Source organism: Eleutherodactylus coqui, chromosome 10 (genome assembly GCF_035609145.1).
Source record: "Eleutherodactylus coqui strain aEleCoq1 chromosome 10, aEleCoq1.hap1, whole genome shotgun sequence".
Lineage (NCBI taxonomy): Eukaryota > Metazoa > Chordata > Amphibia > Anura > Eleutherodactylidae > Eleutherodactylus > Eleutherodactylus coqui.
This window is the reverse complement of record NC_089846.1, coordinates 128,630,113-128,652,516: the sequence shown is the minus strand read 5'-3', so window position 1 is coordinate 128,652,516 and position 22,404 is coordinate 128,630,113. Positions and strand designations below refer to the sequence as shown.

The 22,404-nt window shown below is 45.6% G+C and overlaps 1 protein-coding gene across 4 annotated transcripts in view; it reads right to left on the bottom strand.

The window, feature by feature from the left end:
* Positions 1 to 22,404, bottom strand: part of ARHGEF6 (Rac/Cdc42 guanine nucleotide exchange factor 6) — a 118,031-nt gene that overhangs the window by 33,076 nt on the left and 62,551 nt on the right. For all 4 annotated transcript variants that reach the window (XM_066581815.1, XM_066581816.1, XM_066581818.1 and 1 more), the window contains exons 12-15: positions 10,821 to 10,967; positions 9,044 to 9,130; positions 6,744 to 6,822; positions 6,451 to 6,590 (exon numbers count right to left, since the gene is read on the bottom strand). In XM_066581815.1, the coding sequence (XP_066437912.1) occupies positions 6,451 to 6,590; positions 6,744 to 6,822; positions 9,044 to 9,130; positions 10,821 to 10,967 (453 nt within the window). The remainder of the gene's footprint in view (positions 1 to 6,450; positions 6,591 to 6,743; positions 6,823 to 9,043; positions 9,131 to 10,820; positions 10,968 to 22,404) is intronic.

Below are 22,404 nucleotides of genomic sequence, written 5' to 3'. Positions count from 1 at the left end.
CCCGTGCACATGAGGCCTAAATCTTCTTTGATTTGTGGGCATATGCATATCTGAGTTCAGGAACTTGGCTATGGCTACCCAAGACGGTCCTTATTCATGGGGTATACTGCTGTACAGGGAAGCACAATCTATTATGGCAAGCAAATACGCAGAAGACTACTTCACAGATTTCAAAATACAAATTAATTCATTGCAATCTTGTAAATAAAAGGGTTAATTTAGTAACATGTTTTTGTAGATAAAAATCTACATATTCTTACAGGTTGCAAATTAAAGAATTCATCCCAGATATTATTGGCTGTCCTGGTGGATTGGATGCATTTTTGTGTGTGTTTTTTTGCAAATGGTAACAAATGGCCATTTTTGAATTTATCATTGTTAAAAAATTCCTTTTTTTTATTTAACATTTCCGCAGAGGTCGCTTCCTTAATCAATTCATAAGATTGACTCAAAAACTTAACCATGAGATCTGATGGGAGCTTTTCATAATAGTCTACATCTATTTTGTAAAACTATCCCCTTCCCTTATCTGCTCTCTTAAAGGGGTTGTCCCGCGAATTAAAGTTAATCTAAGCACTTCTGTATGGCCATATTAATACACTTTGTAATATACATCGTGCATGAAATATGTGCCATACAGAAGTTATATACTTACCTACAGGCCCCCCCCCCTCCCCCCCGTGTTGCCGTCCCAGTTGTCCTGGCGCCGACCAAAGTCCTCTTCTCCCTGCTGGAACAGTCGCACTTGCGCAGTAGCCTTCTTCCTTCTTGTGGACGCGGACTTGGCCGAACAGCCTCCTCCCTCCTGCACGTGGTCCCGACCAGCCAATGAGGTGGCTGGAATCGGCAGTGCATACAGTCCTATGGAGCGGAGAGGGGGACCAGAGAGGTGCACACCTACCGCGATGACGTCGGTCACTTGATCACGTGACCGACGTCATCGGGAGCGCGGACGTAGTGCAAGAACAACCGCGGTGCACCGTGGGAGAAGACCAGCGGCGCCATCTTGAAAAGGAATATTTTATAAGTTGATAAAAGTTGCTCCAGGTTAGTGAAAATGATTTTTTAAATTGCAATACATGGCTATTGTATGCCCTTTGCTCAACAGGGGGACTGGGCAGAAACAAGAATTAACGTTTTGCCGCTGAACAACCCCTTTAATGACTAGATTGTTATTATAAGCCAAGGTCTGGAGAGCTAGACTTTCATCTTTGTCCAGATTACTCTTGTTGGTACAGGAATGGTTAATGCCCCTAAAGGTAGCAGAAACGAGGGAATAAAAGATCTCAATGTGATAAAAATCTAATTAAAAACATAATGATAAATGAATCGGGGAAGGGGAAACAGAAAAAGAAAGAAAATGTTCATTCGAGACAGTTTCTGCAGGCCTTATGGCAGCATCAATATTGGGGATACTCTTGTTATTTTCTTTCTAAAATTGAAAAAGGTCTTGTCAGTCTAAGTTTTCTAATGTAATTATTAAAGATCTTAAAAAAAAAAGAAGTCTAAAGTCATCAACTTTACCTGTCAGTGCCAATCATAAACTTTTCACAGCCGTCAGGGCTGTTCATATCTGTCCCCAATATATACCATCCTGATGACGCAGCCATAATACTTGGAGCTGCAGAAACGCGTTGATGGTGATAAAAATCAAGAGAAGGGACTAATAGGGGCCATGATAGATGAAAACAAAAGTTTGTCTGGCTCTGTAATCCCTCCTTTGAGATTGTGATAAAAACAAGGGAAAGGGGTGAATAGGGGCCATAACAGATAAAAACAAAAATTTGTGTGGCTCTACAAACCCACTTTCTATAGCCACCTATATCAAAGAGTGGCGACTATTTGAGACAGAGTAAGAGCAATATATATTAACATTCAGCCCCAACCAGGAGCGTAACTAAAGGCTCAGGGGCCCTGATGCAAAAGGTGAGCTGGGCCCCCCCCCCCCCCCCCCCCCCCCTCTATCTGTATCTGTACCCGTACCCAGGGGTGTAACTAAAGGCTCAGGGGCCTTGATGCAAAACGTGAGCTGGGGCCCCCCTCTATCTGTATCTGTACCCGTACCCATACCTAAACCATGCTGCACAGAGACATAACTTGAAGCTCCTGGGCCCCAATGCAAAACCTGTAACAAGGCCCCCAACTATAATGCTTTACTCATAGTACTGGGCTCCCTATATGGAGAAGAGAGGCCTTATGGGCCCCCTAAGGCTCCTGGGCCCGGGTGCAACCGCATCCCCTGCACCCTCTATAGTTACGCCCCTGGCCCCAACAAAGCGCTGGATCTTGATACATAGTTTCCTCTGCAATCTGTCCCAATCAAGTATACAAAGAAGTTGACATATATGAGTTCCATCAGAGTGGATGGTAACATAAATGTTTGTACAATTATTATTCAGCTGAATGGAATGGGATCCTACGTAAATATGTAGTACACGTAATATAAGATAGGTCCTAGATCCCATTCCTTGTATATGCCACTCAGTATATAAAGCCACAGTAACAAGCTAATCTGTTGGTTGTCTACTGGGATAAGAGTATTTACCAGAATAGTGACAAATGAGGGAATAAGTCTGATGGAAAGAAAAAGGAAATGAGACAATTAATGAAGACATATATTAAAGGGGTTGTCCCGCGCCGAAACTGGTTTTTTTTTTTTCAATAGCCCCCCCCCCCGTTCGGCGCGAGACAAACCCGATGCAGGGATAAAAAAAAAAAAAAACACGGATAGTACTTACCCGAATCCCCGCGCTCCGGTGACTTCTTACTTACCTTGTGAAGATGGCCGCCGGGATCTTCACCCTCGGAGGACCGCAGGTCTTCTGTGCGGTCCATTGCCGATTCCAGCCTCCTGATTGGCTGGAATCGGCACATGTGACGGGGCGGAGCTACGAGGAGCCGCTCTCTGGCACGAGCGGCCCCATTCAGAAGGGAGAAGACCGGACTGCGCAAGCGCGTCTAATCGGGCGATTAGACGCTGAAGATTAGACGGCACCATGGCGACGGGGACGCTAGCAACGGAACAGGTAAGTGAATAACTTCTGTATGGCTCATAATTAATGCACGATGTACATTACAAAGTGCATTAATATGGCCATACAGAAGTGTATACCCCCACTTTGTTTCACGGGACAACCCCTTTAAGGAAATGAACATAAAAACATAATCAGTAGCGGGACAGATAAAAAGAAATTAGGGGAAACATTAACATAATCTGGTGCAACCCACAAGAGGCACGGAATATATAAGATTTTTCACGCATTTTTATTATTTATCTTGAATAAAAGTTATGTTTTAATAAATCAGTGGTTCCCTTCGGTGACAGACAAAGCATAAGCCTTGACTTAAAAGTTTAATCTCAGCTACTGATAAAATATGATCTGAAAGATTAAACCTCTTTACACTTCCTGCCGCTTCCTTTTGGGGTTTGGAGGCTCTTCTACGTGTTCCTCCCCTGCTTCCCCTACACGCTCTTCTGGCTTCCTTTTTTGACATCCTAAATGACAATTGACAATGTGAATCTTTCGAGAGCAAAAAGATCCAGAGAGATGAAAAAGGACCACCTACACGGACTCCTATAAGGCTATGCAAAATATTTTAACCCCTTAAGGACCAAGCTGTTTTGTACCTTAAGGACCAGACACTTTTTAGGGATTTTACCCATGTGGCGGTTTTACTGCTCTATTATTTTTGCTGCGTTTTTTTTTCTGTGACATATAGGACTATTTTTTTATATCTTTTTCACTGACTTTTTTTTTCCCGTTTTTTAGTTTTATTGGGGGTTAAAAGCTAAAAAAAAAATCGTTTTTTTAACATTTATAATTTTTTAAAAATTATTTTTATATTTACACTAAAATAAAGTATGGGAACGGGTTCCTCTATTTGTTTCAGACGTTTTGATATATAGTATGTATGGTTTTGGTTTACAGGGCGCATACGGCGACGGTTTTTGTTGGCGTCTGCTTTGTGTTATTCTCTTTCTTATGTATGTATTGTTGTTTTATTCTGTTATTTTGTTTTACTTATTTATGTAATTGTGTTTTTTACTATCTATCTGTGTCCCCCATGACATCATGTAAGACCTCTGGGGGACACAGATAGTGTCCTTTATTTGACACTTTCCCACTGTAGCTGGGGCGTCCATAGGAGCCCTATTTACAGGGGAAAGCAACCCCTCTAGTGACATTAGTCACCTGCAGATCTGCCAGGGTCTAGTCTGACCCTCCAGCTCTGAAGTAGCAGAGAATCCCAGGAGGTCGTCACATGACCCCCCGGGGCTCCCGTAGTGAAAATAAATGTTACTTTCCCTTTCCCCATACAGTGCTCATTGAGCACTTTATATCAGAGAAGCAGAAGGCAGGAAGGGTTAAAAACCCCTCCTGCCTTCTGCTCCGGGTTATCAGCTGTCACTAACAGCTGATAACCCGTTCCTGGCTCTGACTGATTGCAGAGGCAGGAGACTTACAGCACCGCTGTAATTTTACTGTCGGCGGTGCTCTAAGCCCAGGACCAGCCGCCGTAAATTTACTAGGGCTGGTCCTAAACGGGTTAAAGAAACATTCGTCCATTTTAAGTAATGACACTTTTCTAAAAGAAAAAGGGATGACTTTGGTAACCAAGTTCCTGAACTCAGATTTGCATATGCCCATAAATCAAAGAAGATTTATTTCCATCAATGATTCTATTACAAATTTAAACTTTATTTTGAAGTGTCATTTTTTTTTGTGATTCTGTTTATTTGCACAATTAGAAGAATAATTATTTGACATCCTTCTATACAGATTAATTGTCTTATACTTTACCCCTGGAGTGCGGGAATACTTTATCCTCTTCTCGACCTATTTATTTGCACATTAGGGTACCGCTATGGGTACGCAGTTTGCCCCTACTTTTGCAACTTTATATGTAAATCCTTTGAGCATGACATTTTTCAAGCCCGTGGACTGCAATAGCTTTTTACGTTTTAAGAGTTGTCATTTTAAAAAAATGGAAAATGACCCTTCCCCCTCGCACAATTTAAGCACATTAGGCACAATTGTACTAGAGATATGGATTTTATACAGCAAAGTGACATTTTGAAGAAAGAGGTTGTTGAAAAATCTTATCCCAAGCAACTTATAGCTTCTGCTTTTAACAGCGCAAAGGCATTAACACAATCTCATTGTTCAAAAAGCAAAAAGATCCAGAGGGATGCAAAAGGATCTAACTGGCACTTGAATTTTCTTACCGCCTACACAGACTCCTGTAAGGCTATACAAAATATTTTAGAAAAACATTGGTCCATTTTAAGTAATGATCCTTATCTAACAGGAAAAATTCCCAGTCGCCCCAGAATGGTCTTTAGGAGAGCCAAATCGATTAAGAAGGTTACAGCTTCTAGCAACTTATGTCTTCAGTCCATAGTATGCAGGATGGAGGGTCACTGGGACACGCTAAAAAGGTAGTTCTAGATGCAATACCCCTCACTGCAAATGCTGCATCAGCATAACTAACAAGGTGGCTACCATTAGGATCCTTTGGTTGCGGGGTCTTCTGCGTCCCATTGCTTGGACAACCCACGTCATTTTGGTGCATGCCCCACTTCCAAGACATGCGTTTTGCTACAGGATGGTGTAGACGAATAACGATCTTCTTCTGTAATGGGAGCCAAGTCAATATATCCTGCCGAAGGATCTTTATGTTGCTTTGAATACTGTAATAGTAAGTTAATATACAACAATTCATTCATATCATTCATTCATATACCGCTGATTAGTGGATGGAGGCCATTTGTATGTATATAAGTGTTGCTCTGGTTTGGTGTATCATATATGCCTGAGACTTAAAAAAGCAGGATCTCCTCCGAAATGCCTTCCTGTCTGATGTAATAAAGTCTGGTCACGTTATCCTGTTTTGGATATCCACTCCTTACAGCCATTCAGGAAGCACAATCACTTTTATTTTGGTCTCTGTTAGAGAAGAGCGAGTATACTCACTAAGGCACATTACTCGAGCGAGTAGTGCCTTAGCCGAGTATCTCCCCGCTCCTCTCTAAAGATTCGGGGCCGGTGCGGGTGACAGGTGAGTTGCGGCAGGGAGCGGGGGGGGGGGGGGGGGGGGGGGGCCCGAATCTTTAGAGACGAGCGGGGAGATACTCGGCTAAGGCACTACTCGCTCGAGTAATGTGCCTTAGCGAGTATACTCGCTCATCTCTAGTCCCTGTGTTCACTATAAAAGAAAATCTGTTTTTGTTGCCCATTGATCTTTGATAAACCGCCCCACATTAGGCGTAGATATACTGTATATATATTATATCCTATGCTAATGTATCTCAGTCAACCTTATTGCCATCATGGCAACTACACGCAATCAATTCAAAGGAGAGATTCAAACTATAAAAACAGAAAAAAAAGTTAACTTTTTCCCTTTTTCTGACAAACAACTTACCACTAAGATGAATCTATCACTTACTGAGTGCCCCGGCCAAGATGGTGTCTTACATAAAGAGATGTGAGAGCCAGGAGACTTGGTTAGCCTGCACAGATGTTCCAGCCATTCCTGGCAGTCCTGACTATTATTGCAGTAGACTACGATGCGTTCTATCATATGACCTGAAAGGATAGGCGATATATTGTATAAAAACATGCAAGTAAGGTCAGTTATGTAATCTATACTGCACCGAATATCTGTGTAATCTGATATTATAGTATGTGTCTAATAGAGGATAAAATATAACGATACTGCAGAAAGGAATGATAACGCACCTGAAATCTCAAAAGCATTACTGCTTGTATCCGTCTCCTCCAGCTTAATCACTGACATACCCGTTAGTGGTAGCTTTCCCTTTAAAAAAAAAAAAAGGATGTAACGAGAGGCACATAACTGTTTTAAACAATTGCAATAATGATGTTTGCCAGCTTTTAGAGACATTATCCTAAATACGATTAACTCCAGGGATTAATCATGGAGACAAAGTGATGCCCTCTATAGCACAACAATAGAGGCCCATTTACACGTAATGACTGTCAGTCTAAATCTGCTCACAAAAGAGAGTGTGTTAATCGTTACATCTAAACGTGACCCATCGTGCACTTTTTGTTCAGTTTTTGTTTGTCGTTCAGTTTCAGCCAACATACAAATCGTCGTTATCTTGTGAAGCACTAAACGAGAAGAGAACGATTTACAACAATGATCTGTCAATCTAAACGTTCTGCACGAGTTAGTGGGGGAAACACTTGCTTGTGCGCTTGTTCGTACGCAAATCGACTCATGTAAAAGGGGCATAAGTGAGGCTGATTTAGGTCTGTGGAGCCTAAAATATATATACTAGCTGATATACCCGGCTTCGCTAATTCTTTTGCGCTTAGAATTGAATAATCGAGTTGGGACCCATTAGCTTTTCCTATTTATGACATAATCAATGCTCGTGCCAAATTTCAAGTGACAGAATTAGATTGCGTACGTAAAATTTGGACGCTAATTCTTTTGCACTAGAATTGAATAATCGAGTTGGGACCCATTAACTTTTCCTATTTATGACAATCAATGCTCGTGCCAAGTTTCATGTTTCTACAACATCAGGAAGTTAGAGAGAATTAGATTATGTACGTAAAATTTGGATGCTAGTTCTTTTGCGCTAGAATTGAATATTCGAGTTGAGACCCATTTACTTTTCCTATTATGGACATAATCTATGCTTGTGCCAAATTTCATGTTTCTACGACATCGGGAAGTTGGAGAGTAAGTGGCGAGTCAGTTAGTGAGTGAGTCAGTGAGGGCTTTCGTCTTTATATATATAGATATGTGCAAGAAATGGCAGTAGAAGATATACATACTAGCCACTGTAACCAGTATCTCTAACTTAGTCGTAAGAAGGGACATTGTTGCATGACATTTCTCTTTTTATTTTAATGCCTATACACAAGTCAATGGGCCTTTGGGTTTGTGGATCAATAACTGCTCCTTATACGGGTCTCTTTCATCTGCATTGGTCTTTAGACATCATGGAGATTGCAATCAGAAAACAGACTATTTTCAGTGCATTGTTTTCTGAAGCTCTGGGGAGAGGGGGGGGCACAAACATTTTCTACACTTGCATGGATTTTGGGCTGACAATCATTTTCACAATAGGGGCTAATTAAAAATGTTGCATTATTTATCTTCTGCAGCTTCTACATATCACCATATATAGACACTGCAGTCTCCATAGGAGATCCGTCAGTGAGGCTGGACTGATGGCTTAGTTTTCCGCCTTGTTTTTCCCTCTTGCACTTTTTATCAGCTTATTTAAGACTACAACAAAGATGAATTTTGTTGTGGTCATAAATTAATTAATCAGAATGTTTAGGAGAAGCGAGAGCAAAGGAAAACAGGGCCCTAATTGTCCTACTGAGACTTAGGGCCCTTTTACACGAGACATTTGCTGGGTGCTTGAAGGGAAACTGTAGCTTGAACACACTGTCCAAACTGCTCGCATCATGTTGTAGAGCAGGAGGAGCTGAGCACGTTGTATATAGTGTACAGTGATTGACAGCTGTGTATAACTGTTCATACACGGGCAGCTGTCAATAGTTGATGGGACCGCCCACTGGACTGTTCAGCTCAGTATAACTGTATACAACACAAGTTATACTGAATCTGTAACAGCAGGAGAGGCAGAGAACATGAAGACTGCAGACACTGTGTTTGCAGATGAGTCAGCCTGTGAGCAGCCTGTGAAGATAGCCCCTCCCCCTGGTGCTGGCATCACTGTTATTACAGAAGCTCAGTACCTAACAACCAACAGTGGATTGCAGAGGGGCTGGTACGGACACCCCCAGTGGCCACCACTTCAGCCTCTACTTACAGTGGTTAAATGAAAACTTTTTTACTGAAAGTATACTACAAGATTGATAAGACAGACACAAGCTATAAGATAAGCAGACGTTGTCTGATAAGTTACTGCCCCTTTAATTTAACCTTTGTTCCTGTATCTGTGCGATCTATAAAAATAGAATTATATAAAAGGTGAATAAAAAGAAAAACTAAAACTAAAAAAAAAAGAGAAAAACATTTTCTACAATACCTGATAAATGAATCCGCTCATCCGTGGGCTGGCAGACAGCATTACAAGTGCGTTTGGAAACAACATAAAATACCGCTCTTCTTTTTCCTTGATTATAAAAAAAAAAAACAACAACATACAATCAGTGTCAAAGAAACAGACAAGTGATCAGGAGCGCGCCCAGCACAGCGCCAAAGTACAAACTCCAGCAAAGCATACTGGGAGAGATTCATCAATCAGCCTTCTTGTATAACTATGTTAAAAATAGGTAATGTCAGAAAGTAATGGGCTCAACACTAGAGATGAGCGAGTATACTCACTAAGGCACATTACTGGAGCGAGTAGTGCCTTAGCCGAGTATCTCCCCGCTCGTCTCTAAAGATTCGGGGGCCGGCGCGGGTGACAGGTGAGTTGCGGTGGTGAGCGGGGGGGAGAGAGAGATCTCCCCTCTGTTCCTCCCCGCTCTCCCCCCGAATCTTTAGAGACGAGCGGGGAGATACTCGCTAAGGCACTACTCGCTCGAGTATTGTGCCTTAGCGAGTATACTCGCTCATCTCTACTCAACACCCCTTGAGGGCGGAAGAAGATAAATTCCAATTGTTTGGCACGTCTATGTTTGGCACCTACGGGGATGGGTGCGTCAATAATAAGTAGTAGCATGAAAAAAAATACTAGGCGTAGGGCGCTATCCTATCTATCACATCACCGGGCTCCGCCCTATTCCCAGTATTTTTTGCCTTGTTACTACTGCATTGCAAAATGGCAATCAGCACGAAAGGAGAATTGATGAAGGTCGTTTGCTGACACAAACAACATCTGAATACTTATACAGGGCGGGCCACGGAAAAGTATCCCAGCACCACACACTTACGAAGGCTAAGAAAATCTGCCATAGCAACCAATCACAGCTCAGCTTTCATTCTTAGGGCTCACACGGGTGTATTGTCACTGCGTATTATGTGCATGATATGCATTACACAGAAAATACACATGTAACAGGCATATTTTCTGCATGTATGTCAAACCCCATTAGCCTGTAATGACATGCAATATGCACTAGAATAGGACATGCTGCCGAGGTGTGAGCGGCCCAATAGAAAGCAAAAGGCTTTTAGCGCCATGTAATACATGATGGCAATACGCCCATGTGAGTGAGCCCTTATACTGCTGAGGGAAAATAAAAGCTGCACTGTGATTGGCTGCTGTGGGTAACAAAGACAGATTTCCTTTAAGACCGCTTTCATAAGTGTGTGGTGCCGGGCTACTTTTCCTTGGCCACACTGTATTAAGCTCACCCCAAGAACTTCTTAAAGGGGTTGTCTAGGCTGGTTTCAACCAATGACCTATTTCCTGGATAGGTCATCATTAACTGATGGAGGGCGGCCTGCCACTTGGGACCCCCGTTGATCAGCTGATTGTCCGGCTTGCTGTCCAGTACAGCAGGCCGAAGGTTGTCATAAAGGAACATGGGAGGAAGTGGGTGCTCCGAGTCAACTTCCTCCTTCGTCCGGCGGACTGTTGTCCATCAACTACTTATGACCTATCCGGAAGATACGCCCATTTTGGAACCCATTTGCATTTGCCCTGTCCCCATTGAGATCTATATCACAGGGCAAGCCCGCTAGAAATGCTATAGATGGGGAGATAAAGTCATTTTTAATTAAATTAAAAAAAGACGGAGTCGGAGTCACGCCCTGAAATTGTTTGACCACAGCTTTGTGACAATGGATGTGGCCCATGGGTGACGGCGTAGAATCTGCATGGTCTAGCGACAGGTATTACTATTTCTGCTACGTACCTCACTCGCTCCACATTGTACCATGACCTGAGACATATACACGGCACTTCCTAATGTCTTAATGTCTTCTCCTTCCCAACACTGAATGGGCTCCGAAAGGATCTGTAGCTCCAACTGCTTCCTCTTCCGTATGTCCTGGCACTGAGCCTAAAACATGAGACGGGATCTACTGAGCAATACAATCCACACATCACTGTATACACACAGAATATATATGGGACCCCAAAATTATGAGTCACCACTGATTTGTCTACCCACCCCCTATCTACTCTTCCAGGTGTTTATATATGGTGTGGACCCTACAGACCAGCGATGGGTAGAAGACATGATGCAACTAAAGATTCGTTCTATCCGTACGTATCAGTAGTGCTGCCGATTATTTCTAGGCTAGGACCACAAGGAGATATTTTGTAGCACTACTGACTGATCTTACCTATTGCGTGGCAAGCACAGTTTAAAAGATTACATCTCAATTTCTTGCTTTGAACTGCAGTTGTAGCTCAATAGTTAAAAATCAACCACTACAAAAAGTCTCCATGTAGCCCTGGCCTAAATGGGCAATTTCTGGTAATTGAAAGTAATGATTAATATTAAGAATGCTATGATTAAGAATGCTACTACATGTGCAACAGTGTGCTAAAAAACTATACTAGACCTGTGCCTGCAACAAAACAATGGCAATTTAGATACACATAATAACTTGTGTATATGATAACTTTGTGAATGCATTACATTATTTCCAATGTTCCTTTTAAAGGTGTATTCCAGGACTTTTCCTTTTTCTATTTATGACCAACAGATCATCAATAGACGATTGGCACATACCTGTCACTTGGAGCCCTGCCCATCAGCTGATTCCTGTGGCTGTTGTCACTGTGATCAGTACAGAAAGGACAAAGTGCTGACCATAGCGCGGTGGCCCAGGTTGGTACTGCAGCACAGCTCCCACTGAATTCAATCGGAGCTGCGCTTGCAATAGTTACCCCACTGCTGCGCTATGGTCAGCACTTTCTGCTTCCAGCGCCAACCATAGTGACATGAGCCCCAGGAATCAGTTGATCGGCAGTGACCCAAGTGACAAGTCACCAGCAATCATCTATGGCTGACCTAATGGTCATTAATAGCAAAAGAAAAAAAAAGTCCCAGAATATTTCTTTAATCCTTTGTAGCTAGTGAGCAGAGCTGTTACGCACCTGGGTGCTGTTCCCTCTAAGCCAAGCAATACACAATTGCATCAAGTATTAACATACAGCGCCCCAATGCTTGCCACAAAACAATGGTTAACATTAGGTTCCCTGGTGGTCTAGAGCTGTGAAAAGGTTTATGTGGGACTTACGTGGTGGTTTATGGCAGTACAGGGATTAATATCAGTATACCTGGTGGTCTAGGACAGTGAGGGTGTTAATTTAATGATCATTGGGGGTCTAGGGCTGTGAAGGGGCTAATTTTATTATGCCTGGTTGACAATGAAAAACTAAAATTGTACCCAAGTTAAGCAGTTTGAGGCTTGCTAGCTATACAGGAAAACCCAGAGGTGTGTCATTCACATCTGAAAGGGTAGATTATTACAGAAGTGCAAGTCTCTCTGCTTCGTTATCTGCATCATCACACTTTCCAGCACTCCTATTTTCTGAGAAACACCTGTCCTGTGAACATAAGGCAGCCATCGTAGAGATATTGTGGTTTCTCTCACTAGAAAACCCAACCTCAAGGGGAAACTGCAATTCTTCATATATGGTGCAATCCCAGTTTATATTGCCAAGCACAGAATTTGTCAATTCAAGATTTTCACATAATTATGAATTCAGAGGTTTTATGAATTCGAGAAAATGAGACCAGTTTTATTTCAGGTGTGTTCACACATACATATATGCACAAATAAACATTATATATCATACTGCACTTATACCACAGGTGTATAGTTTATGAGCAAATGGCTATTAAAGGTATATGGGCATTACGGTACATGGGCATTACTGAGGTAAATACCTCTCTCAGGACCCTCTCTCTATGATTCAGAACAGAAAGTTGCAAATAAGCAGCAGTTCTTGTTCTATGCATGAAATGGATGTAATATAAATGGTTACCGTGTGAGGCCTTAGTCAGACGGGCGATTTTTCGCGCGATTTGCGGATCGCATGACGGATGCGCATCCGCAAATCGCGTGACCGGTGCCCGCAAATCGCCCGAAAATCTGCTCCTAGCCGCGTTTCATTAGAAACGGGCCGGAGCTGTCCAGCGCATTGCATTCAATGGAGACGGCAATAGAGCCGCCTCCATTTAAAGCAATGCGCTGCGGGCGAGCCCGGGATGAATTGTCGGTAAGGGCTTAAATATATAAGCCCTTCCCTGCAATTCATCCTAAAATGTGTTAAAATAAAAAAAAATTGTATACTCACCTTCTTCCGGCAGCCGGAGCTCCGCGCGGCCGTCCTGCAGTGGGTGTGAGTCAGACCTGCCCCCTGATTGGCTCAGCGCTGAGCCAATCAGAGGCATGCCTCACTCACACCCATTCATGAATTCATGAATGGATGTGAGTCAGACCTGCCCCTGATTGGCTCAGTGCTGAGAGGCAGCAGTCACTCACCCATTCATGAATTCATGAATGGGTGTGTGAGTGAAACCGACCTCTGATTGGTCAGGGCTGTGACCAATCAGAGGCAGATCATTCAGCAGGCGGGGATTTTAAAGCCCCGCCGGCTGAATAGTGCCGAGAAGCAGTTCAGGAGAACTGACAGCGGCCGCGGCTGGACTCCGGCTGCAGCGGAAAGGTGAGTATACAATTTTTTTTTATTTTAACACATTTTAGGATGAATTGCAGGGAAGGACTTATATATTTAAGCCCTTCCCGACAATTCATCCCGCACACGCCGGCAGCCCATTGCTTTCAATGGAGCGGCTGTATTGCCGCTCCATTAAATTCAATGGGCAAACATCGTTCTTCTCTGCCACAGCTGTTACAGCTGTGGCAGAGAAGAATGATTTGTCTACTATATGTTCTCAATGGGGTCGGCGCTGCTGCCGCCGGCCCCATTGAGCGCATATACAGAAGAGAACAGGAATCGCAGATCGCAGATAGGTGCGATCTGCGATTTTTTGTTCTATAATATAATCGGACGAGCGCATAAAAAGCGCTCATGTGTCCGATACCATTGCAAAGCAATGGTTTTATAAAATCGCCGGACACATGCGCATGCGCAAATCGCGGCTAAAAACGCCCGTCTGACTAAGGCCTTACACTGAATGCCCGGCTAAATATTCGGACAGAATCAAACGATTTCTTGTACTTAAAGGGGCTATCTGTAATGAGACAACTGCTTTAACCCTTTGAAATCAAATTCTGGATTCAGGGTTTCCTAGGGGGCTTTCTCTTTCTGCCATTATACAATAGCGCCATCTGCTGGCTAGAGCCAGTACTGCAGTATGTGACATGCCGGAGAGGCCCAGACAACAATGCAACCGGCGATATATAGTGAGAATACCCTGTTGGACATCTTCCGACATCAGAGCTGCACAGGCTTCATTCAGAATGTAGGAATACGTCAGACAGTAGATTGGAAAGGGTTAAAGCTGAAAAGAGTGCCAGGTTGACCTAATTCCCCCATAGACTTATGTATTTCACTGGAGAGAGGGGAATAGGCCACAGCTACCATATATATTACACTATTGGCAGGCTCAGCTAAAATTGCTGGGTTCATTCGACCTTAATCTATTATGTACGGCCATATTTAGAGTTGGGCTGCACTCATGCCTGCAGTTTTACAGCTCTGGGGCATGTAGTATTACTGAAGCACTGCTGCTTCTCTCACTTTTTCTCTGTGCCAGTTTTCAAAACTAAGATGTAAATGGAACCTGGCATCAGTTCTGCAGCTATAAACCCGCCTATACATTTTTATGTTGCGGTTTAGCGCATCAGAGAACATGCAGACCAATGAAAGCCGTGATATAGCGGTTAATGGAGGCAGCATCGTGGCGGGCGCTATCAGGCTGCCTCCACACATGGCTTTTTTTTTTTTTTTTTGGTGGACTTCAACTACAATTAAAAACCACATTAAAAAAAACATGGCTGCAAACAGAGAAACCGTCACCGTGGCATATGCATACAATTAGAGATGATCGAGCACCCAAATGCCCGGGTCCGCGTTATTCGAGTCGAGCTTTTCGTAAAATTCGAGAGCTCTACTCGAGTAACGAACCCCATTGACTACAATGGGAGACTCGAGCATTTTTGTATGTGGGACGCCGGGTGCCGAGCTTTTTTTTTTTCTTCTTTTTTTTTTTTAAGGATCTCGTGTGTTCATTCTCTCCCTCTCCCTCTCCCTCTCCCTCTCCCCCTCCCCCTCTCTGTCCCCCCTTCTCTCTCCCTCTCTCCCCCTCTCCCCCTGCCTGCCAGCCCAAAAATTTGCCGTTGACATTCGCTGCGTTGCAGCAGGGAAGGGCCAAAACTGACACGTGACAGCAGGGAGGGGCAAAAAACTGGGGCGGGGTCGAACACGGCGTGAGGCTCGCTCACGTTGCGAGCACCATGGAGTACGCTAATGCTCGAATGAGCATCAAGCTCATCAGAGTACGTTCGCTCTACTTTACATACAATCATACATTACAATATGCATTAATTATTAATTCTGCAAGCAGTCTGGCCCCGAGATCCTGAGGGGGCCCGGGATGTCAGTAGTTACTATGGTGGACTTAGAGGTATGGGACAGACCGTCTGATTTAATAGCATGGGTGTAGCTAATATTCTGTAAGCTTGCATGGTGCACTACATGTAACTGCGCGACTGGCACCCTATACAAGCCTCATCTATGTGCAGGTAAGGTGCAGGGTAGGTGTGGCTTGCACCTCCCTATATAGCATTTTCTGCATGCTGCATGGAATCGGTGTCTGTGCCTGCCCTTGTATTAGTAAGTATGGCCTTTTTCTAGAAACTTTCGGAAAACATGCAGACTAGATCAGAAAGTTAGAAAGTTCTCAAAATAACTTTGTGAATTGACCTTCAGATAAAGCCTTCTACATAGAGGAGTTAGATTTCCACAACTACAGAATGCACAGTATGAAGGCTTTTAGACATGCTTTCCATCATAGACCCGTCGTCGGTACGTGAGGGAATTTTTATTTTTAGATTGAAGTATACTGAACAACCGCAGGGTACGACTGGAGAGAACGGAAACTGCACCCACACAGCTCACACATATGGGAGCTCTGAGCAGATCGAGAGGTGCAACGTGCATCATCCATGCTGGATTAGTCACTTTCCAGGTGATATTGGGCAAGATATGCGCCAATTATCAGACAAGGAGTTGACTCAAACATGTTACGGGGTTATACTGCTGCAGCCATTTGATAAAACGGAGGGTGCCTTCACATGTGCGAGAAAATCGTGCGTTTTTTTGATTTTCAATGGTTTCATTGCCTTTTGCAAGGATTTCACTATAATATAAAAAGATTTTAAATTTTTAAAAAAAAAAACGCAGAATATCTTATCTTTCTGCGTTTTCCCTTTTTTAACTCCCATGTTTCCCTATGGAGCCCCCCTTTTATCGCATTGCAATGCATGAACTTGCGATTTCCGTGGGATGCGATGCAATTCTAACATTAGAAACTTCTATTGTCTATCGCAAGAAAAACCTGGGCCGTTCTGACTAGGCTGTTAGGAGGTGTTGGGGTGAAGGCACGCATAGCGGGCAAGTGGGCTCAGGACGCTCTTGGCAGACAACCTGTAGAGAGGATCGTCCAACAAGTACAAGCAGCTCCAACTGTTTCATTGACTGCCATCCAAAGACAGGTGGCACCATCGTTACACCCCTGTGTCTGTCGGAACCCTTTTCAGGTGCTCGGCTGAGGGACATTTGGTCTCACGGCGCCCATTACTTGTACTGCCTTTGACACCCACTGTCGGCTCCATTTGCAGGGGTGTCATGAATAACGAAACTGGATTATTACGGAGTGGAACTGGGTTGTGTTCTGCGACTAATCCAGGTTTAGTTTGGGCATTGACTGCTGTGCTTGATTCTGGAGACCTAGGAGTATCTCAATCCTGCCTTTGCTGTGAAGCGGCACATCGCCCCCACTGCTGGTGTGTTGGTCTGTTGGCCATTACATGCAACAGTCGGTCACCCCTAGTAGCGGTACCAGGGACAATGACAGCTCAGCGATATGTTCAGGACATCCTGCAGCCACGTGTGTTGTCTCTCATAACAGGGCTTCCAAGAGGCATCTTCAGCAGGATAAACCTCAGCCGCACACCAGGGTGTCACAGGAATGACACCATAACATTGCCACACTTCCGTGGCCTGCCGGGTCACCAGATCTACAGGCTCAGTTACATAAAATGAGTAGTGATATGCCACAGAATACTATACAGAACCTGTATGCTTCCATCACATCTTGTATCCAAGCTAGAGGTGGTACAACAGGGTACTAGAGCCTCCATGCCCGCCTGTATCACACCTTGTAACCAAGCTAGAGGTGGTACAACAGGGTACTAGAGCCTCCATGCCGCCTGTATCACATCTTGTATCCAAGCTAGAGGCGGTACAACAGGGTACTAGAGCCTCCATGCTGCCTTTATCACATCTTGTATCCAAGCTAGAGGCAGTACAACAGGGTACTAGAGCCTCCATGCCTGCCCGTATCACATCTTGTATCCAAGCTAGAGGTGGTACAACAGGGTACTAGAGCCTCCATGCCCACCCGTATCACATCTTGTATCCACGCTAGAGGTGGTACAACAGGGCACTAGAGCCTCCATGCCCACCCGTATCACATCTTGTATCCAAGCTAGAGGTGGTACAACAGGGTACTAGAGCCTCCATGCCCACCCGTATCACATCTTGTATCCACGCTAGAGGTGGTACAACAGGGCACTAGAGCCTCCATGCCCACCCGTATCACATCTTGTATCCAAGCTAGAGGTGGTACAACAGGGTACTAGAGCCTCCATGCCCACCCGTATCACATCTTGTATCCACGCTAGAGGTGGTACAACAGGGTACTAGAGCCTCCATACAAAGGGTCAGTTTTCCACAATAAACTCTCCTTTTGCTCTGATATTGTGATCACATATATAACAACATTACAATCACAGAGACAGATTCATTAGATTCCGATATCTCCTTCTAGGGGAGGGATTTTTCTTCTACAATGAGTGTAATGCGGCGTTTATGGAAAGCAGCGGATCTCAGTCAAGCCCTTTAAGTGTGTAATCTCTCCCATGAGACAGCTGAGATGGGCGCCTGTCACCGGTCCATTCAGGATACAGCTGAATGTTAGTTCTGCAAGTTATCAGACCCGCCCCAACCGTAAAGAGACGTGCGCCATCTTTGGGGGCGGCAGCGTACACCATGCTCCAGAAATGACTTCACTCTTTTCTTTGGGTCACTATGACTACAACAATACAACATTTATTAGTTTTTATTTGCTGTACGACATAAAAATATATATCTTGAAAGAAAATGATTTTCTGCGACTATCTTCTGACTGCCATGGCTTTTCATGGTTCTGTCAATGCAGCTGTGTAAGGGCTCGTTTTCGGCAGGACGACCTGTGGTTTCTATTGGTGCCATTTTGGAATACATACGACTTTTTAATTATTTTTATTAATTCTTTTTCTGAAAGACCAAAAAAGTGCAATTCTGGTGCTGTGTATTCTTTTTTTCCTAAGAACGCAGAATAAATAATGTACTAACTAGAGATGAGCGAACGTGTTCGTCCGAACTTGATATCCGTGCGGATATTAGGGTGTTCGGGATGTTCGTTATTCGTAACGAACACCATGCGGTGTTCGGGTTACTTTCACTTCCTTCCCTGAGACGTTAGCGCGCTTTTCTGGCCAATTGAAAGACAGGGAAGGCATTACAACTTCCCCCTGTGACGTTCAAGCCCTATACCACCCCCCTGCTGTGAGTGGCTGGGGAGATCAGGTGTCCGCCGAATATAAAAGTCGGCCCCTCCCGCGGCTCGCCTCAGATGCCGTGTGAGTTCGATGAGGGACAGTGCTGTTTGTACCGGAGCTGCTGTAGGGAAAGAATTGGTAGTTAGTGTAGGCTTCAAGACCCCCCAAAGGTCCTTAATAGGGCCAGTAATACCTGTGTGTTGGCTGCTGTTAGCAGTGGCAATTATTTTTTTTTTCAAAATCGGCTCTGCAGAGCGTTGCACCCGGCATTAGGGACAGAAGTGCTGCATAGGCAGGGAGAGTGTTAGGAGTGAGTGTAGCCTTCAAGAACCTCAACGGTCCTTTCTAGGGCCATATTTATCCGTGTGCAGTACTGTCCAGGCTGCTGTTAGCTGTGCTGCATTTTTTTTTTCTTCTCAAAATCGCCTCTGCAGAGCATTCCACCCTCCATTGATACTGCAGGGAAAGAATTGTGTAGGCAGGGCCACAACACAGTTATTATTCATAGAATATACGCAGTGCTGCCTTTTGGTGGAAAAAAACTGAAAATAATTCTATTTGTCCTGCCTCTGTCCGTCCTAAGGGCGGTGGACACGTGTCGGCTGCATGTGCAACGTTTAAAAATCAGACGCACCCAGCTACGGTTTACTGCTGGCTTCGCCATTTGCTTTCCTTAATTGGGAAAAAAAATACCTGCTCTGCCAGAGTTAATAACTCTGCTACCCTCACGTTCTGTGCCACATTAGCAGGGCCACAGCACAGTTATTAAACTTCTCATGTTCATTGAATATACGCAGTGCTGCCTTTTGGTGGAAAAAAAATGAAAATAATTCTATTTGTCCTGCCTCTGTCCGTCCTAAGGGCGGTGGACACGTGTCGGCTGCGTGTGCAACGTTTAAAAATCAGACGCACCCAGCTACGGTTTACTGCTGGCTTCGCCATTTGCTTTCCTTAATTGGGAAAAAAACACCTGCTCTGCCACAGTTAATAACTCTGCTACCCTCACGTTCTGTGACACATTAGCAGGAAAACAGCACAGTTATTAAACTTCTCATGTTCATAGAATATACGCAGTGCTGCCTTTTGGTGCAAAAAAACGGAAAATAATTCTATTTGTCCTGCCTCTGTCCGTCCTAAGGGCGGTGGACACGTGTCGGCTGCATGTGCAACCTGTAAAAATCATACGCACCCAGCTACGGTTTACTCCTGGCTTCGCCATTTGCTTTCCTTAATTGGGAAAAAAAATACCTGCTCTGCCAGAGTTAATAACTCTGCTACCCTCACGTTCTGTGACACATTAGCAGGGACACAGCACAGTTATTAAACTTAGATTATTCATTCACTAGAGGCAGTGGGGCCTTTCGTTTTCAAAAAACGGAAAAAATTATATTTGGCTGCAGTCTTACGCCAATTTATTTCCTGCCTGTGAAATCAAATCACTGGTAATACAGCATGCTGAGGGGTAGGGGTAGGCCTAGAGGACGTGGACGCGGCCGAGGACGCGGAGGGCCAAGTCAGGGTGTGGGCACAGGCCGAGCTCCTGATCCAGGTGTGTCGCAGCCGACTGCTGCGCGATTAGGAGAGAGGCACGTTTCTGGCGTCCCCACATTCATCGCCCAATTAATGGGTCCACGCGGGAGACGGTTATTAGAAAATGAGCAGTGTGAGCAGGTCCTGTCCTGGATGGCAGAAAGTGCTTCGAGCAACCTATCGTCAACACGCAGTTCTGCGCCGTCCACTGCTGCAAATCCGAATCCTCTGTCTGCTGCTCCTCCTTCCTCCCAGCCTCCTCACTCCACTACAATGACACATGCTCAGGAGCGGGAACACTCCCAGGAACTGTTCTCGGGACCCTGCTTAGATTGGGCAGCAGCGGTTCCTCTCCCACCAGAGGAGTTTATCGTCACTGATGCCCAACCATTCGAAAGTTCCCGGGGTCCAAGGGAAGAGGCTGGGGACTTCCGCCAACTGTCTCAGCAACTTTCTGTGGGTGAGGAGGACGATGACGATCAGACACAGTTGTCTTGCAGTGAGGTAGTAGTAAGGGCAGTAAGTCCGAGGGAGCAGCGCACAGAGGATTCGGAGGAAGAGCAGCAGGATGATGAGGTGACTGACCCCACCTGGTGTGCAACGCTTACTCAGGAGGACAGGTCTTCAGAGGGGGAGTCAAGGGCATCAGCAGGGCAGGTTGCAAGAGGCAGTGCGGTGGCCAGGGGTAGAGGCAGGGCCAGACCGAATAATCCACCAACTGTTTCCCAAAGCGCCCCCTCGCGCCATGCCACCCTGCAGAGGCCGAGGCGCTCTAAGGTCTGGCAGTTTTTCAAAGAGACGCCTGACGACCGACGAACAGTGGTGTGCAACCTTTGTCGCGCAAAGCTCAGCCGGGGAGCCAACACCAACAGCCTCACCACCACCACCATGCGCAGACATATGATGGCCAAGCACCCCACAAGGTGGGACGAAGGCCGTTCAGCGCCTCCGGTTTGCACCCCTGCCTCTCCCCCTGTGCCCCAACCTGCCACTGAGATGCAACCCCCCTCTCAGGACACAGGCACTACCGCCTCATGGCCTGCACCCACACCCTCACCTCCGCTGTCCTCGGCCCCATCCAGCAGTGTAGTTCAGAGCACCGTCCAGCCGTCGCTTGCGCAACTGTTGGAGCGCAAGCGCAAGTACGCCGCCACGTACCCGCACGCTCAAACGTTAACCGTCCGCATAGCAAAATTCATCAGCCTTGAGATGCTGCCGTATAGGGTTGTGGAAACGGAGTCCTTCAAAAGTATCATGGAGGCGGCGGCCCCGCGCTACTCAGTTCCCAGTCGCCACTACTTTTCCCGATGTGCCGTCCCAGCCCTGCACGACCACGTCTCCCGCAACATTGTACGCGCCCTCACCAACGCGGTTACTGCCACGGTCCACTTAACTACGGACACGTGGACAAGCACAGGCGGGCAGGGCCACTACATCTCCCTGACGGCACATTGGGTGAATTTAGTGGAGGCTGGGACAGAGTCAGAGCCTGGGACCGCTCACGTCCTACCCACCCCCAGAATTGCGGGCCCCAGCTCGGTGGTGGTATCTGCGGAGGTGTATGCTTCCTCCACTAAAGCACCCTCCTCCTCCTCCTCTGTCTCGCAATCAAGATGTGTTAGCAGCAGCATGTCGCCAGCAGTCGGTGTCGCGCGGTGTGGCAGCACAGCGGTGGGCAAGCGTCAGCAGGCCGTGCTGAAACTACTCAGCTTAGGCGATAAGAGGCACACGGCCCACGAACTGCTGCAGGGTCTGACACAGCAGACCGACCGCTGGCTTGCGCCGCTGAGCCTCCAACCGGGCATGGTCATGTGTGACAACGGCCGTAACCTGGTGGCGGCTCTGCAGCTCGGCAGCCTCACGCACGTGCCATGCCTGGCCCACATCTTTAATTTGGTGGTTCAGCGCTTTCTGAAAAGCTACCCACGCTTGTCAGACCTGCTCGTAAAGGCGCGCCGGCTCTGCGCACATTTCCGCAAGTCCCACACGGACGCTGCCACCCTGCGCACCCTGCAACATCACTTTAAGCTGCCAGTGCACCGACTGCTGTGCGACGTGCCCACACGGTGGAACTCTACGCTCCACATGTTGGCCAGGCTCTATGAACAACGTAGAGCTATAGTCGAATACCAACTCCAACATGGGCGGCGCAGTGGGAGT